Source organism: Carcharhinus amblyrhynchos, chromosome 22 (assembly GCF_965287045.1).
Source record: "Carcharhinus amblyrhynchos chromosome 22, sCarAmb.v2.hapA, whole genome shotgun sequence".
Taxonomy (NCBI): Eukaryota; Metazoa; Chordata; class Chondrichthyes; order Carcharhiniformes; family Carcharhinidae; genus Carcharhinus; species Carcharhinus amblyrhynchos.
Genome location: NC_137345.1, coordinates 6577541 through 6596421, shown reverse-complemented (window position 1 = coordinate 6596421; position 18881 = coordinate 6577541). Strand labels below are relative to the sequence as shown.

Sequence of the window (18881 nt, the reverse complement as noted above, 5' to 3'; positions counted from 1 at the left end):
TCTTTTTAAATATGGAGTGAAAGGTAGGGCCTTAAAACGGAAACAACACCGCGTGGCCAGAATTATTCAGTAAACAGTGCAAACACAGGTGGAGTTAGCTCACTTACAATGTAGGCAGGATTTTCTCCATCCAACCTGTGATCCAAGCACAAAATGACTCCTTTTGCCTGGAATTTACAAAACCGCAAGGTATAATCAAACTCGCGCTTTTGCAAAAGGAATCAGACTTGTACCTTTTTGAAGGAGGCCTTATGTAAAAAAAAACACTGCAGCAGTCGATAGCTGGCTTTCCCACAGAACGCCCTATTTAAAAGTGGATGGAGCCCAGCTCACCACCTCCACAGTCCAGTGCTTCAGCTCAACACATTAACCCGAGTAACTTGCGAGGCCTGTGCGCAGAAAGAGTGGCTGAAGATCCAAGTGCTTTCTTTAAAAAAAAATACAAGCCCCTTTCAAGGGTGGAAGTGCTTTCGGGAGACCAACCTATCACTACAGTCGATAATACAATGCTCTCAGCTTTGCTCTCATGAGAAATACAGACCTTCAGCTCCAATACCATTTCTGAAAGTTGAGGCACAAGACAACAAAACATCTGACTACTTTGTACAGGCCAGTTTGTGGGACTGAGGACAGATTTGCTCAGTTTCAAGTTAAAACTGGTGTACTTACACACCAATGCTTTAGAATAAATCAAGATTCAAAGTGATCTGAATTAGTGTTGTTAATTCAGTTTATATTCTCTTCAACGATCGAGTTGTTTGGCTTTTGATCCCTGTATATCCCTTTGTATGAAAAGAGAAAACGTGACCTGGGGCTTAATTTCTTTGATCTGAAACCCCTTCAGTCTCTCCACTGATTGCATCAGGCAGCTCCTCTGGGTTTGGGATAATCAAATGACCTCCTCCTACCCCTCTCAGGGCAGTCTGTACAACCATATTCATTGTAGTAACTTGGCAAACTATTTTACTCCCCTCAAATTTTCTCCCAATTCTCAGACATAATTCAATTAAGTGCGACAGAAAATAAAACACCTGGACCCTCCTATGCTGCAGTTCAATGCTCCAAGACTTCTACATTATTGTACCATCGCTCACAAAGCTAAGTTCTTAGAGCAATGAGACACCCCATTGAGAAAGCAAACTTAAATCCAGTATGACACCCTCAGAAAAGTGCACTCGAGATTTTTTCATGGGGAGGGGGAGGATCTGAAATCTAGCAAATGATGCTTTGAGATAGTCTCATAAAGAGGAATTTTACTCTCAGTACAAGCTAACTGGCTAATGGCTCACTGCTTCCTGGCCTTAACCATTTAACACCCCCACCCCTGCTTTGGAAATAAATCCTGAGGTTAAGAGAAGGGGTCTGGACATTTAAACTAAAAAAAAACACTTCAATAGATAAAGATCTCTCACTACTTCACTTGAAACCTGCCTCTTTCAATGTTTCTCTCATCCCCTTATCCTAATAATTGTTTGTTGTGAATTGTGTTCAATTCAGTCACAATTTCTCTCATTCCTTTAGCTTTCGTAAGGAGGTTTATTTTCTATGGAACAATGAGTTTTTTCCCCCCCAACTGCTGCTTTGTCCACCTGAATTTCCAATTTTGGTGAACATTTTCTCCGTGCTCCCCGAGGATCATCAACGGCATGAACGGCTTGATTTCTCGGACTCCTAATGACAGCAATACACAACTTCCAAAACAGGTGGAGCAGGAGCCAAACAGAAAAAAAGCTTGCCCCTCACTGGTGAAAGAGTGTGCTTCAATCAACATTAATATTCTGCAGTTCATTACTGGAGAGGAGGGTTAAAGAGTTGTCACTTGCAGATGGCCCACCCATACTGCAGCTCTTTCCCTTCACTCCAATCCAACAGTTTAAACTTACTCCATTTCCTGCAACTGAGCAAACCTGGGGGCAGCTTTGCGTGGTGGATTTGCACGAACTAGGAATGGAATGGAGTCTGATGGCATTCTAGTTCATGTAGGATCTTTAAGACAGGCTAAAAGTGACTTGCATTTTTACTTGTCTGAGCTGGATTCACACCCAGGCTCAAAGGGCAAACCAACATTGCACTAACCCCTACCTCTTGCGAATAAAGTGTCGCTATGCAAACTTCCATAAGTTTCAGAGCCTTCATCCAGTGGGATATAGTTTTGAGCTCACGCCACTGGCTCACACTCGACTTTAAATATTCTCTCTCTCACAAATGTGTGAAGCTAAGTCAGAGCAAGATAAATTGCAAAACTCATTCAGCTAACCTAGGCTGATTGACGTAGTCAATTTGGAACCATCCAGACACCAACCAGCATCCTATCCAGACAGACAGGAACAATACCACGAGTGTTTATTTTGGAGGGGGGTGGGGGTAGAGAGAGCATAATGCAGCAAGTTCCAAACCCGATATTGCTGGGATTAGGACAGCATACAAAGTGTGGGGTCAGGCTGGCCCTTCCAGTTGGGGGCATGTTGCAAATTATCTCATTATTTTGATGATTTAAGTGTTTCTGCAAGGGTAGGTTGGGGCTTTGTTACTTGCGGGTGCTCACTTGTAGAGGAATTTCCTTTCCTCTAATTTTTTTTTAAATTTCAAAAATTACCCACATACCTAAAGCTCAGCCCAACTTGCTTCACAAGATTTCACTGAGCATTAAGTTGGGGAAATGGGCACCAGCTGTCCTTCTCTACAGTATTGTGTTTCAGGGTGTGGTGGTTACAGATTGAGGAATCTTCCAATTGTGGTTTGAACTTTGGACACAGCTGGAGAGGGAGGTTGGCTGAAAGGAAGAACTAGTTCACAATCGTTCTCTGAATAGATCCATAAATGCTGTCATTACACTAGAGAATCCATCACTTTCTGACAGTAAAGAAAATGGGGCATTCAAGTTTCAAATGGACAAACACTGGGGTCAGAACCCATCAAGGATGCTACGTGCACTGTAACCTCTCCTCCCCAATTTAATAACTTAGTTTTCTATCACGATTTAAAAGACTTTTTGATCGGTAACAAGAAATACTTATGCTCCAAAAGCAATATTGGTCAAAACAGTCTAAACAAAGCACAAGAGGTTCACTTGGCAGTAGGAGACACCTTTTATGTGTACCCAAGGTGATGCAGTCCCTGCAAATGCTCAGGCTCTCAAACACTTGTCTAGCCACTCAATGCCTCTTATCTTGGGGAAAAGACAAGCAGCAGAATTAGTAATAGAACAGGCCACCCTGTAATCACACGATGCTAGAGTCTGGGAGAAGAGGGTTCTCTCGCCATTTCAGTCTCAAGAGTTAAGGATACTTGTACATGAAAACATTTTGCCTAACTGCTTCTGCAGCAAATCTGACACTCTTCCATCTCATTCATCTATCAGTCTTAACGCCTGCCCGCCCTTCCAAGAACTGCGTCTTTCTCAACAGCACTGAAACAACATCCCAGACGCTGTGAACTCAGGCGCAGATATCAAAACAACTCAATACACGACTTGCACTTCACACCAAGTGATCAAACTGAACTGGTCAGATTATTGAGCAATCTGTTAAATGAGCCAATTCTAAAGCACCTTAACCTGTTTTTTCTCTTGTAATGCAGTTAGTGTTTACATCGTCTTCAAGTGGATTGTAGAAAGATGGAGCGTTAAATCTAAGTTGGCCCTCAGTTCAGAAAAAAATGAACGTGGTCAATTCAGCTTCAAAGTGCTAAATTAAGGGGTTGTGTGTTCCAAGAATGAATTTGATCTCATTGGCTACAGTTTTCAGTCACTCTGATAAACATCATTCATTGGCTCTTTGGGCCCTAGAAACACTTCTTTTTAAACAAAGTGATTACCAATATAGGTATCCATACAATACGTCTTTGTGTTATAATAATACTCACATTTAAGTGTTCCAATATCTTACAACATGGACAAAAAAAAGAGTGAAGGACAAAATTTAGCAAAGATTGGGCACTTCCACGGGGCAAAATTCAACCATTTAGAAAAAAGTCCTTGATCTTGGTGGGGAGAAAAATTGCCAAAAAACACAACATAGTAACATAGGACACTTTAAAAATAAGACATGTATAAAACAGTACATTACAACACAAAACAGTCTGGGTTTGGCTGGAAATGCAAGATGGAAGATAAGAGAACCTTCAGCCCGAATGGCACTAGGATGGAGTGTAAAGAAGGCTGGTGATTCACGATCTTCTGTTCAAGACCCTTCAAGTCTTCAGCCACAACACATTTATCAAATGGAGTTGACCCGAAGTTTGCTCGTAGCTAACCAACGTATCCATATAATAGTCACAGTCTGTCACTCCTGAACAGCCAGACACTTAAGTAGGCAGGCAGCAGTAACCATCTGACCTTCACCCTGATCCTTTCAATGTCGAAAAATGGAGCTACGGGCAATAGAAGGAAATGTAGTGTTTAATTTTAAGGAAGCACCAAGTGTCCTCAAATCAGAGATATTCTGTTCCTTAATTTCTAGGCTAGAGGGGAAGGTCAGGACTTTTTGCAGCCTTTCCCACTTGTTTGAGGATTGGCAGAAGCTGAAGAATCCATCGGATGGTAAACGTGTTCAATATGGTCATTGGCACATTGCTAAAAGCACAACGGCTAAGGGTAAAAAGTGGGAATTATTTCACATTTAAAAGCTCTCACAAACAAACAACACTTTCCTCGCAGCCTCTGTTCCCAGTTCTTATTCTGAGCTATGATTATGTGCAGTAGTGATATTGTTCTTCAGTACTTTGAAGAGGATCTTAATGCACCAAAAGACCCAAGAGAGCCATTTTAGGGGAATGGAAAAAAAAGCAGCAAGTCTCGTGTGAAACGCCAGCAGGCACAAGCAGGAGCTAGCAGGACTGGCAGCATCAAGAGGAGGAGAGCAGAGGAGCATTCATCACTATTTCCCGTCTTCAACCCAGCACACAGCAACCCAGACAAGGCAAATAGTGAATCTCTGCACAACCTCCCTAAACTTGAGTTCCAAACTAAAAAATATCAAATGTAAAATTAGTGCAAAGTGACACTATTTGTGGAAAGAAAGAGAAAGACAAGTGCCAGTGGTAGAAAGACAAATGCAACTGTGTCTGGCATTAGAAGCTATTGACAGAAAGTGAATGACAAACACTACCAAAATGTAACTCTGCTCCTCCCAGCTCTTGGAGAAAGAACACTAATTCACCAGCTGCTATCCACATTCAATGCAACAGCTTACATGGATCAAAATGGGTGCAGAGAGGGTGGGAAGAGTGAGGAAATTGATGGATGGAGGGAAGGGCAAGAAGCAAGCAGCTACATTCCTACATGTGCCTCTTTTTAATGATATTCGGTGATAGCTTGGAGAACTGCAAGCAAGGTTTGCTCAAAAATACTGTCCAGAAAAAAGCCAATGAGTTCCTTGCACCAGCCCTAACAAGCTGTCCTATTGCATCCCCCACAAGTCCAAGAAAATGGATAAAAAATATCAAGTCTTGCTGCATAGCAGAAGGTAAACAATAATGCTGAACTAGTGTTAATACTTATATTGAGTCAATGGAAACAACTCAGCCTCGATAAGCTGGGTTCCTTCTTGGCTGTTGTTTTCACCCCCACTCTGTGGAGATGATGCTGCAAGTCCACACTCTTTCCCACTTGCCCATCACGTCGAGCTGTCTTTGCACAGCAGTCCGGAGTGACCTTTGCAGAGTCTGTCCATGATGCTTTGCAGGATGGGCTGAACTATTCCAAGCAAGGGCCTCTGGGAAGGGTCGCCATTCCAGCATGCCTCCATCAGCTGCCAGCATTCCTCGTCAAATGTAGGTAGTCGCTCTGGCCGTACACCTAAAACACAATCACGCGACATGAAGGAGATCATTCAGCCCATTGTACTCTTCAAAGCTGTTCAGTTAGTTCCACTGCCACTTGGCCTTCCCCCACAACTATTTAAATATCTCCTTTAAGTATTATTCTATTTCCGTTTTATAAATTATTGAACCTGCCTTCATCATCCCTAAAGGCAGTATGTTCGCCAGATCACATCTTAATAAGTCTCTACTTATTTTTTTAAAATGACTATCTTAAATTTGTGTTCACTGACACTCAGCTAAAAGGGTTTCCACCATTGCACAGAACGTGAATTAGGAGCAGACCATTGGTCATAAGAACATAAGAATCCTTCAAGTTTGTTCTACCATTCAATACCATGGCTCAGATTATGACCTCAATTGCATGTTCTGCCCACCCCTGACAGACTCTTGACTAACAATGGGGTAAAACAGGGCAACATGGTGGCATTGCTGCCTCACAGCGCCAGGGACCCGGGTTCAAATCCCGGCTTGGGTCATAGTCTGTGTGGAGTTTGCACGTTCTCCTTATGTCTGCATGGGTTTCCTCCCACAGTCTGAAAGACATGTTGGTTAGGCACATTGACCCAAACAGGTGCTGGATTATGGCAACTTCATTGCAGTGTTAACGTAAACCTACTTGTGACACGAATAAATAAAGTTGAAGAAAAAAGGTTATTGAACTCTGCCTTAAAAATATCCAATGATCCTGCTATCACTGCTCTCTGGGGAAGAGAATTCCAAGGACTCATGGCCCTCAAGTAAATTCTTCTCCTTTCCAACTTAAATGGGAGGCCTTTTATGTTAGAATAGTGCCCCCGAGTTCTAGTCTCTTCCACAAGGGGAAAACACCGTTCCAGCATCCAAAAACAAATGTAGAAATTGGGTACTACCTTTCACAGGAAAAAGAAAAAGGGAGTATAGAGGATTGACTACATTAAAACTAGCAAGGGAACTCAGTTGGCAGAGCTGGGGAATGATAGTAGTACGTGTAATAATATGGATTCACACAATTTGTGTACCTCAATTCATTGGACTAATTGTGGGATTAGCACATAGAACCTTCAGTTCTGCTGAACAGTAGTACTTTGTAAAATAGACCTGTTGAAAAACATTCATCTATACCTTGGGATAGGGGAGATCTTTTGTTCCCTGTTTATAATTTAGAAATGATTGAAGGACTTAAGTAAATCACATAGCCATGGTAATAATTGTTGAGAGAATTTCCACAAATCTCCAATACCATAGAACACATCAATGTTGTGTCTTATGATATTTTGTGGTTTAGTGTTAATATACAAGTGCAAGTGTTTTGAGTAAACCGTTATGGTGTGATCCATGGTTGCGCAGGTTTCCTCCAGGTGCTCCAGTTTCCTCCCACATCAGTCCAAACATGTGCAGGTTAGGTTGACTGGCCACGTTAAATTGCCATTTTGTGTCAGGGGGACTAGCAGGGTGAACATGTAGGGTTACAGGAATAGGGGCTGGGTGGGATTGTAGCCAGTGCAAACTCGATGGGTCGAATGGCCTCGTCTGCATTGTAGGGACTCTATAATCAGGTTGGCACTTGTGCATGATGTACCAGAGTTACTACAGTGAATTGCAAACTCCCTTTGATTTATTAATGTCACATGTACTGAGATACAGTGAAAAAGTTTCTTGCATGCTACACAGACAAAACATATCGTTCATACAATACGTAGGGAAGGAGAAAGGAGGGAGTGCAGAATAGTGTTACAGTCATAGCTAGGGTGACGAGAAAGATTAATTTAATGCAAGGTAAGTCCATTCAAAACAGCAGCAGAGAAGAAGCTATTCTTCAGTCGGCTGGTTAGTGATCTTAGACTTCTGTATCTTTTGCCCAACGGAAGAAGGTGGAAGGGAGAATGTCCGGGGTGCATGGCGTCCTTGATCATGCTGGCTGCTTTTTTGAAGCAGAGAGAAGTGTAGACAGAGTCAATGGATGGGAGGCTGGTTTACATGATGGGCTGAGCTATGTTCACAACTCTTTGTAGTTTCTTGCAGTCTTGGACAAAGCAGGAGTTACACCAAGCTGTGATAATATTGGTATATAGTGACATGAATTACCTGAATGGTTAGATTGTGTAATATGAGCTTATGAAAGACCTGATTCTGCAGTTGTTACATCTGATGTCCAAGTTGTGTGGTGTTGAATAAAATGAAAAAGAACAGAAAGTTGTCCCAACAATATGCTTCATGGTAATACTTCATATCATGAGGCAATTTAGGATCATTGCAGGACAGACAGCCAGAAAACTTTGCACGAAGCCTGCCAATGAGCTATAACGACACAGGAGACACTTTCCTCACACACTAACAATTGAACTAAAACCTTTTGTTTTATGCCACAATTACTGGCGGGATAAATCAAATGATGTTGAAAAGCTTAGAACTATTAAAGAAAAGACAAACCAACACTTAGTTCAAGGTCTGCGATTGGGGTAGAGATAAAATGCTTTTTCAGGCTGTCAGAGATTGACTAATCGAGTTTATTGTCAGTGTGAGTTCATGGTATAAAATTATCAGCGGGAACATGATTCATGATGTGGAAACTAGGAGGGCTGACCTATCTGACTTTGTCGCAATTTTGACCTGAGAATAATTAAAACTAGTAATAAAATTTGCATCAAGCATTCTCAGACCAGGTTGCAGGTCACAATTGCCAGAGAGTCAAACAAGGTCAACTCTCCTCGGTCCTACAGGATAAATCTCAATGCCTTGAGCATTTTATAGTGAACCCGCTTGCTGGAATAAAGATCGAGGGTAATCCACTCACGAATTGACCAATTTCCTACACCCCACCATAATGTCTAGACTCTCTGCTCCAGAACTTTGGCCTAAACTTGTTGGCGTCTCCTCCTTCATGAAGATTCATCAAATCTACCTGCAAACAAGCTTCAGCTGAACGTAAAAATTGGGATTTCTTTCACATCTCACCTTAAAACCCTTCAAGCCTCAGTTTCAAATTTTTAGTCAAACTTTAGTGAACTATGATGATGTGCAGTGCTGATATTGCTCTTCAGTGTTTTGAAGAGGATGTTAATGCACCAAAAGGCTCAAGCAAAACAATTTTTTTTTAAAACGAGATGGTATTAATTCAAGTATAAATCACCACCAGGAACAAGGAATTACTGAATGACACTTCTCAAGGTAGGAGGGGGGAGAAGAGCGGAGGAATAATCATCTCTATTTGCTGTCTCAATGCAGCACCCAGCTGCACAGACAAGTTAAATTGTGAAAATCTGCATGATTTCCCAACAGTTGAGGGTTCCAAGCTAAAAATATCAAATTGTAAAATTAGTGCAAAACTTCTGATTGCCTGTCCAGATGGCACCTTTCTGATCATCAAATTTAGTTGGATTACAAAGCTGCGAAATCTATTCTCAAACTTAGCTAGATTAAATAAGTGGTATTTACACACAAATACTTTTGTGAAAGCTTCCAACTTATTTCAACTGGGTGACACAGCGTTTGGCACTGCTGCCTCACAGCACCAGGGAGCTGGGTTCGATTCCCAGCTTGGGTCACTGTCTATGTGAAGTTTGCATGTTCTTGTGTCTGCGTGGGTTTCCTCCGGGTGCTCCAGTTTCATCCCACGTGCTGGTTAGGTGCATTGGCCATGCTAAATTCTCCATTAGCGTACCCAAACAGGTGCCGGAGTGTGACAACTAGAGGATTTTCACAGTAACCTCATTGCAGTGTTAATGTAAGACTACTTGTGACTAATAAATAAACTTCTACTTTATCTTACATGTGACACACAGAGAAGCAGTGACGAAGTACCTTTCTTCACATTGTTCCACAGCTGATCCTTGCTTGAGCATTTTTCAAACGCCTCCGGGAGTTTAATCGTTCCTGTGCACAGATACCAGAAAAGGATTCCAAATGCATACACATCTACGGAATTATCGTACTTTCCTGAAGGATTTGGGAGGGAGGTAAAGGTGAAAAGAAAACAAGGAAAGAATTTTAATCTTAATATTTGAGGATACGCTGCGGCCAACTGACTAATGATCCTCTTCCGCATCTTCCCTCGTCCAATCTCAGTAAAGTCACTCGGACTTGAGATGCATCACGGAAGACAAAACATGTGGTTTTTCCTGACCGGTTCCTAGTGGCCACTACTTGTGGAGTGCTGACAGCAAGGTCATGGTGAGCTGTCTTGCACCTCTTTGTCATGTCAAGAAATAGTCCTGCAAGTGTTACAAAGGCTACGAAGAAAAGTGGTTTTGGGGATAGATCAGATCTGGACAAAAGGTGGAAAAGAAGGAGAGGGGCCGAATGGTTTACTCCTGTTCCTTTGACCAAGTTAATTTCAACATAAGTAGTTTACTGATAGTGCAAGGTTGCCTGGTGCCAAATTCATGCCGATTACGTTAAAATAACCCTGTGCAAGATAACAATCTTCTTGCTTTTGCAAAGATGCTCTCTGATGGGATATTTTTGGGGTAGAAGGTAACCTCACACACCACCCTCCTCAACATACAGACCATAACCTCCCCCCCAGTTTGTTGCCACCATACATGTAATAGATCGGGAAAGGTATAAGAGGATCTTAAGATTCCAATGTCTTTAAGTGCCAGATCCAAGAACCAGCAAAAGGTAACAAGTTACCAGGTTTAACATTAATGTAAGAAATACAATTGTTAAAAAATCAACCAGCATCAGAAAGACCTATCACGTTACTTATCTAGTTAAAGCAAGTTATATAAATGCAAGTTCTTGCTGCCACCTACGTTATTCCATGTGCAGAGTAAACCGTTTGATCAAAACAGGGTCAGAGTTGTGCCAAAACCCACTACTGATACACTGGATAACACTCTGCTTGATTTTACCTTCCGAGCCGAGAGGCAGTGATATTAAACAGCCACTGTTGCCAAACTAACTCAGCAGCACTGGAGCTTCTCGGCTGTGTTGCTTTGCTCACCGGATAGAGTTAGTACGTCACAGCCCACAGCTCTTTCCGAAAGCAACATTAGCTTAGCAATTCTATCTGGGTGCTCCCCAATCAAACAATCCTGTTCTGATAAAATGACATACCTGAAAACAGCTCAGGGGCCATATGTATAGGAGTCCCCACGATGCTCCCAGACATCATAGCTTCAGGCTTGCAGAACCCCAAGTCAGTGATTTTGGCTCTATTCTGTTTATCCAACTGTGGAATCACAAAAAGAGACATCAAAAAGATTGAAACATAACATCCTGCATTACTAGACAAGACGACAAACATGCCTTCAATAAAATCCTGCTCCTGACAATGTGGGGTGACCACTTTTCCTACTAATTGTATTCAAACAAGAGCTTCAAGTTTTTAGGTATCCAGATCATCAACCACCTGTCCTGGTCCTCCCATGCCGACACTATAGTTAAGAAAGCCCACCAACGTCTCTACTTTCTCATAAGACTAAGCAAATTTGGCATGTCAGCTATGACTCTCACCAACTTTTACAGAAGCACCATAGAAAGCATTTTTTCTGGTCGTATCACAGCTTGGTATGGCTCCTGCTCTGCTCAAGTTCGCAAGGAACAGAAGGTTGTGAATGTAACCCAAGCCATCACACAAACCAGCCTCCCATCCATTGACACTGTCGACACTGCCTGCAGCATCGGCAAAGCAGCCAATATAGTTAAGGACCCCATACGCCCCGCACATTCTCTCTTCCACCTTCTTCTGTCACGACAAAGATACAAAAGTCTGAGGTCATGTACCAGCTGAAGCAACGATAGCTTATTCCCTGCTGCTGTCAGACTTTTGAAAGGACTTGCCTTGCATTAAGTTGATCTTTCTCTATAACCTAGTCTCCTTCTCTATGAACAATATGTTTTGTCTGTATAACATGCAACAAACAATTCTTTTCACTTATATTAATATGACAATAATAAATCAAAAACAACAAGCAGCAGCTCACCTGATATTACTAATGAACAATCTTCCCTCAATGTCACTGCCAAAGACATAGCATCGAACTACCCAATATCATGAGACCTTTCAGATTCAGTACAATCCAGGTTGTGCATTCACTAACACACCAAGCAGCTTTTGACTAACTTTCCCTATGGTTTGACTCCTATGTTGGGGCATTCTATGATGCTACTATTGGAGAGTTAATACACTACGTTTTGGCTACAAACTTGCCTCCACGCAACAGGAGCTGCACTTTACAAGTAATTAATTGGTTGCAGTGGTCTTTGAAGTATCCAAATGACAAAGAATAGAACTTACGTTTATGTAGCGCCTTCCACAACATTACAACATCCCAAATTGCTTTACAGACAATTACTTAGTCCTGAAATATAGTTACTGCTTGGCCCAAAGAGCAAATCAGCTAGTCCCATCCCTCTTTCCCCATTTCCTTGCTATCAAGTGTCTGTCTAATTCTCTTTGGAAGGTCACTGTTGATAGGGTTGCCAACTCCAAGTTTGGCCTCAAATTTCCAGGAATTGCAGATTAATCTCCAGGATACCAGTCAACAATCGTGGAGAAAAATCATGGTATTATTAAGACAGGGTCTTTCGTTAACTTCTTTGAACATTGTTCTTCACCAACATTAGAAGGGGAGAAAAGGGCTCAGCCTAGTGCCATTGTATTGAATAATGATTTTTTTGCTTTCCAACTGGATTGAAAAGTAACAGGTCACAAGAATTGCTGTTCTTAAAATTCATTTTATGGATTGAAGTGTCTCTGCCTAAACCAGCATTTACTACCCATTCCGAGTTGTCTTTCAGAAGGTGGTGGTGAGCTGCCTTCTTGAGCCAATGCAAATCCAGTGCTGTCGGAGGGAAATTAGCAAGTGGAACATGGGGCAAGTCATGTAACAAAACTTCCAGGAAAACATTTCAATAAGATCCTGCAGTGCAGAAGGAGGCCATTCAACCCATCAAGTCTGCACTGACCACAATCCCATAACCCCATGTATTACCCTAGTTAGTTCCCTTGACACCAAGGGGCAATGTGGCAATTTACCACACACATCTTTGGACACAGTTGGAAACCCAACTGTTAAACATGTATCCACCACTCAATCAGGCAGGGTGTTTCAAATCCAAACAAATCATAGCATAAAAATGCTTTTCCTGTCACACTTAGTTCTTCTGCTCATCACCTTACTTCTGCAGCCTCTTATCAACCAACTATAATAAAGTATTCTTCTTTGTTTACTCTTATCTAAACCCTTCACGATGTCAAGCATCTCTATCAAGTCTTCCTCATTTTCTTTGCTCCAAGGAGACATTCCTCCGTTCTCGGAAACATTTTAGTAAATCTCTTCTGCACCTTTTCCATAGCCTACAAACCCTCCATTAAGTGTGGTGTGCAGAATTGAATACGATATTCCAGGGGTCAAACAACGTTATCAAAGAAAGTTAGCAGAACTATGTCTTTTGTACTCCAACCCTTTACAAAGCCCAGGACACGATATGCTAAAATCGCTGGCTGTAACTTCGTCATCATGAAGGTTACATCAATGTAGGGTGACTCATTCTTACATTTTGTTGTTTTTCCTGAAAGTATTTCATGCATTCATAGAGCATTATCTTTAATGAAAGAATATTTCAAGCATCTCGACTCATACAAAAGAGTTGCAAGTGAAGGGTTTCCATTGTCAGCTAGAAATGGATTATTTCTTCCAATTTTATTCTTTAAACATTGAAGGAATAGCCTTATTTTACAATACAAAGCAACAAAGGTTGAGAAAATTAAATTTAACCTCCAAAGTTAAAGGACAACAAAAAGACTGTGGAGAAACAAAAAAAGGCCAAGTTACAAGATCTAAATGTGGTCCTTTCATATAATAACTGAGAATACCAGTTAACATTTAGTGTTCAAAGCAGAGGATGCAGATAAATTTAATTAATACCCAGACCAATTTTCAAGAAATAACTTGGCTTGTGAACATAGTTGCTGCAACAAAAAAAGTCTCAATTTCCCTGACCTCTAAATTTCCTTCACCCACCATAGATGTTACATCAATTTTTCTATTTCCCACTAGCCACTCCTGCAAGAAGCATGAGGATACCAAGTGCTATGTTTCTATATGGTCTAATACACAGATTAAATTACCCAAATCACTTCAAACAGGAAATAGTGCAAAACTACCTAAATTGCATTGGATTCCAAGCCAAGCAATTAACAGGGAAAAAAATGCAGCCATATTCACGGCATACCACTGTTCAATAGACAGCAAGAGCTAAATATACCCCTAGACTCAGCTGAAACATCAAAATCACAAAGATAGATAGAAGCCCAGCTCACAAGATCATTTTGGCATGAAGGAGAAGGAAGGCGAAATTGATCCAAGTTAATCTGCAAATCAGGACAAATGGGTTGAACATTTTGTTTCCACCTCCACATCTTTTAATCTCCAGCAAAATGGAAAGTTGTTTTGTACTTCATAGCTAAATTACTGACTGCATTAGGAGGGGTACCATGAACCAAATCTTACCTCTACCATAATGGTTAATCATTGAATCTCCATAGTGCAGGAGGTGATCTTTTGGCCCATTAAGTCTGCACCAACTCTCCAACAAAGATTCTTAACCTAAATCTACCCCTCACCCATTCCTGTAATCCCACACATTGATCCCAGTAACCTACTGTGGGAGAAAATCACAACTCCCAAAACAAACCCACACAGATGTAGTGAGAACTTGCAAACTCCACACAGGCAGTCACTCGAGGACAGTGGGTTTAACAATTAACCTTGAAACTGAATTATTCATGACTGGAGAATAGACAAGAACACTATAAAGTTCCCCCATTGTCTCTAAAGGTGGAAAAATACTAAGCCACGAAAACAATTGAGTGTACAGACTAAACATATCTGGTCAGATATATTTCACACAGGAACCCAAAGAGTATTTCATGTTACTAAAAAGAGCACAAGTGAAGATATTAGACAAATTGGGATTATTCGCTTTGCAGCAGAGAAGGTTAATGGAAGATTTAATAGTGTTCAAAACTGAGGGAATGGAATAGGATAAGTAGCAACTGTTTCCACTGCCAGAAGAGTTGATTATCAAAGGAAGGAGATTTTTTAACTTAGATCTTAAACAATTAAGATAATTGGTTTTTAAAAAAAATCCAGGAAATGGGAAGAATTTAAATTTTATGCATGCATTTGCTCTGACTAAATTATAGAAATGGATTCAATACAACTTTAAATAGGGGATTGGATATACACCTGAAAATGTGACATTTTCAGGAATATGAGGAGGAGAGTGGGACGAATTGGTTAGCTCTTTCAGCGAGCAAACACAGACACAATGTCAGCTTCCTGTGCACCATGATTCTATGGATATTGAAACTTCAATAAAACCAAAGTCAACCCACAAGAGATTAAATAATTATTTTTCTAGAAAGTTGTCCTTAGTCCAGTGAGAAGCAAGTACCGTGGCCTATCAGACCTACCCTCTATCACGATTTCAACTGAAAACTGAAAGAGATTTGGGAGTTTGAAGTCATCAATTTAGATAGTAAGACTCCTGTGAACTAAGTAAGCAGCCATTCAAAATACGATAGACAGGTAAAAGACAACACAAATCGATGAGGTAAATATGGATCTTACCAAGACGTTTTTCAATTTGATGTCTCGATGTACGAGTCCTTGGCGATGGAGAAACCGGATACCTTCCACTACATCGAGAGCAATCAGCAAACGCACTTCAAGCTTCAGGCCAACCTAGAAATTAGAGAGCAATTTCTAAATTTGGATTAAGTCTCGTGTCTACAATAGCTTCTGGCAGCCAATCAGAAGTCAGCAATGGGTGTACTGTTATGAAATTGCATATACAAGGTTAAAAATGTGGTGTTTAAAAGCAGGCTGCAGAAGTCAATTTTGCAACATGCAACCAAAGCAGTAGCCAGAGCCGCAGCAGAGCATCACAGTTTTTGAAAGATTAATTTAAAACAAGCACTCAAAGACACAGAACCAATTGAATCGAAATTTGAGTGTTGTTGACAGCCTCAAGCCACTCAAATTACAGGAATATTGAGGTAATTTCAGGTATTTAAACCTGGACAAAAAGAGATGACTATACTTGCTATTTCTTGGAGAAAAGAGGGTAAGCAAGGCTCTCATACGAAATACTGCACTTTTAATATGTAGCTTCATCAAATCATCATCTAAATAGAAGGAGAAACCAACTCAAAGTATACCAGCCTGAAGCATCAGAAGAAAGTTCATACTTGCAATAGGCACCTGGTATTTGAGAATGACTATATTCTGCAGGATTTATTTCATTATTCCTGAATGAGTCTTGTAATTGGAACAGCATTCCACTGGGAATTTATTCAGTTTGTTAATTGTTTTAATAAGGTTGTCACCAGTTTAAAAATAAAGACCAGTTAATTGCTCATGATAGAGAATGGCAGATCCCGCTTTAATTTAACAAAGCAATGGTTTCCTACTACCTCAAGCACTCAAGATTACAAGGTGAGGTATTTTCCTTTGGGGAGGTTCCAAAATCATGCAGTGAGAAACATCACCTCCATGTCGTAACAGTACCACTGAACTTAATTGCAATAAAAATACGTGCAAACCAAGAGAGATGCATTTCTTCTAGGAGGATTTTATCAAGTTCCTGGTGTTTGAGACTCTATGTACTCAGATGAACGTGTAAACAAAGCAAGACTTAAAGCTATGTTCCAACATCAATTCACACAATGGCTGAAAGCTTGGCAATCGAAAGCACTGAACAAGTGGAACTCTATCGAGGTCCTATACGTATCCATGTGCAACTCCCATTTTAAAAACAATGGGACAAGAGTATTGGGTGAGTTTTCCTACAATGACTACCTCTCCAAATGCAGATTGCATTTTAGAGAAAGGAAACTAGCCGAGTATGAGTGTTAATTGTAATAACCAAATACCTACTTGTGAGCAAAACAGCACCTTGCATCGATTTTGCACTGTACCAAGTTTCAGTTTACATATAATTAATTACTTATTGACTTATGTCAACAGATGAAGTAGCCATTGTGCCAACACAATGGCCAGTTACATCAGTTTTTAAAAAAATGCTGACCAAATCACCCGAAACACCTCCACCTTTTCTGAGTAGGACGCACAACAGATGCGTTACAATGGGAAAGCCCAGGCAATTCCGCAGTAAGGAACTTGGTCTGGCTGAAAACCACGTCTTTCCCTTTCCTACAGCATCTGGATAAATTGGATGGGGAGAGGAAGTTTCTACGAGGACGAAAAACTAGAACCAGAGAGGGCACAACCTCAGGCGAAAGGGATGATCCTTTAAAACAGAGATGAGGAGGGATTTCTTCAGCCAGAGAGTGCTGAATCTTTGGAACACTTTGCTGCAGAAGGCTGTGGAAGCCAGGTAAATGAATGTCTTTACGACAGATATAGATTCTTGATCAATAAGGGGATCAGAGGTTATGGGGAAAAGGCAGGAGAATGGGGATGAGAAAAATATCAGCCATAATTGAATGGTGGAGCAGACTCAATGGGCTGAGTGGCCTAATTCTGCTCCGATGCCTTATGGTCTTATCATGATGGAACTCCTTCAAATCAAAGAGGACACAACCAGGAATCTTATCCTTTATATCTTTCTGCTGACACTACTTCATGCATTCTCAAGTTATTAAATTAACCGCCCTCTATTCACACACTTAACAAATCAGACTGAAAAAAGTGAAGGCTACAGGAATTGTTCTTGTTCACTTATTTTGATTTACACAAAACTTGTATAAATCCCTGAAATCATGTTAAACTTGCATAAAAACGTTGGTTAGATCCCACTTGGAGTACTATGAATACTTTTCGCCACCATGGAGGTGGAGATGACAGCGCTGGACTGGGGCGGGCACAGTAAGAAGTCTCAACACCAGGTTAAAGTCCAACAGGTGAGTCACCTGATGAAGGAGCAGTGCTCCAAAAGCCCATATCACCAAATAAATCTGTTGGACTTTAACTTGGTGTTGAGACACTCCTTACTTTTGGTCACGAGAGCCAAGAGGGAAGATGCACAAGATGAATTGCCAGAAATGAAAAGATTGAACAGGTTAAAGCTCTTTGCAAGAGTGACTCTGGGTTGATCTGACAGAGGTCTTAATCAATAAAGGATTTGATAGAAAAAGCAGGGAAGATTGGGTTTCTATTCAGATAATACATATCACAGTCACATTAAAAACTTCCATTTCGGAGAAACTTCTTCACCCAGAGAGCAATTAGAATGTGGACCTCACAACCACAAGGGATAATTATGATGAATAGCATAAATGCATTGAAGGGAAAGCTGGATAAATGAGAGGGAAAAGTAAAGAATATGCTGATGGGATTAAAGTAAGGTGATGGGTAGAGCCTCAAATACAGCATAAGAATCACCATGGTCAGGTGGGGCCTAATTATCTGTTTCTGTGCTGTAAATACTTCTTACTTTTCACACACCCCACATGCGAGAGTGAGGTGACTGAGGCAGCAAAACCTCCCCCAGGATCTACTGCAGACAGAAACTCCTTCAATCGTTCTTCCTCAAAGACAGGTACACATCTGCTTTCGACAAAGAGCGAGAACGACCACAGGGTCTGCATGAAGTGATGCTGATAATTTGCCAGTTGCACACAGAATCCCAACAGTGCAGGAGGCCATTTGGCCTATTGAGTCTGCACTGACTCTCTGAAAGAGCATCTTGCCCAGGCCCACCTCCTGCCCTTTCCCCGTAATCCTCCACATTGTCCAAGGCAATGAGGGTTTCCTTGACTGCCAAACCTGGGAAAAACAATCTTGAGGGAAGTGGTAGATTTGACCAAGCGACTTAAAGCATTAAAAGGAACTGACAGGTCATATACAGAAAAATTATTTCCTTTGGTGGAGGAAATCAAAAACAAAGGCAACAATCTTGAAATTAGATCCAAGATCTTTGAGGATTCTATCAGGAAGCCCTTTTTCATAAGTTCATAAGATATGGGAGTATAATTAGGCCTCATTTTTATTTGAGATAGATAAAAATCAGAAACTTGTTCCGCAAAGGTTTGTCAACGCGGGGGTCAACTGGAACACTTCTGGACAGGACCAATAGATTTTCACTGGCAGGGCTGTGGAGCAAAA

The 18881-nt window shown here is 41.0% G+C and overlaps 1 protein-coding gene across 2 annotated transcripts in view; it reads right to left on the bottom strand.

Moving 5' to 3' along the window:
- Positions 1-433: 433 nt before the first annotated feature.
- dstyk (dual serine/threonine and tyrosine protein kinase) overlaps positions 434-18881 on the bottom strand; it is a 96334-nt gene continuing 77886 nt past the window's right edge. For both annotated transcript variants that reach the window (XM_080209749.1, XM_080209750.1), the window contains exons 10-13: positions 15384-15497; positions 10861-10975; positions 9604-9738; positions 434-5797 (exon numbers count right to left, since the gene is read on the bottom strand). In XM_080209749.1, coding sequence (XP_080065875.1) covers positions 5616-5797; positions 9604-9738; positions 10861-10975; positions 15384-15497 — 546 coding nt within the window. In that variant the 3' untranslated portion in view covers positions 434-5615. The remainder of the gene's footprint in view (positions 5798-9603; positions 9739-10860; positions 10976-15383; positions 15498-18881) is intronic.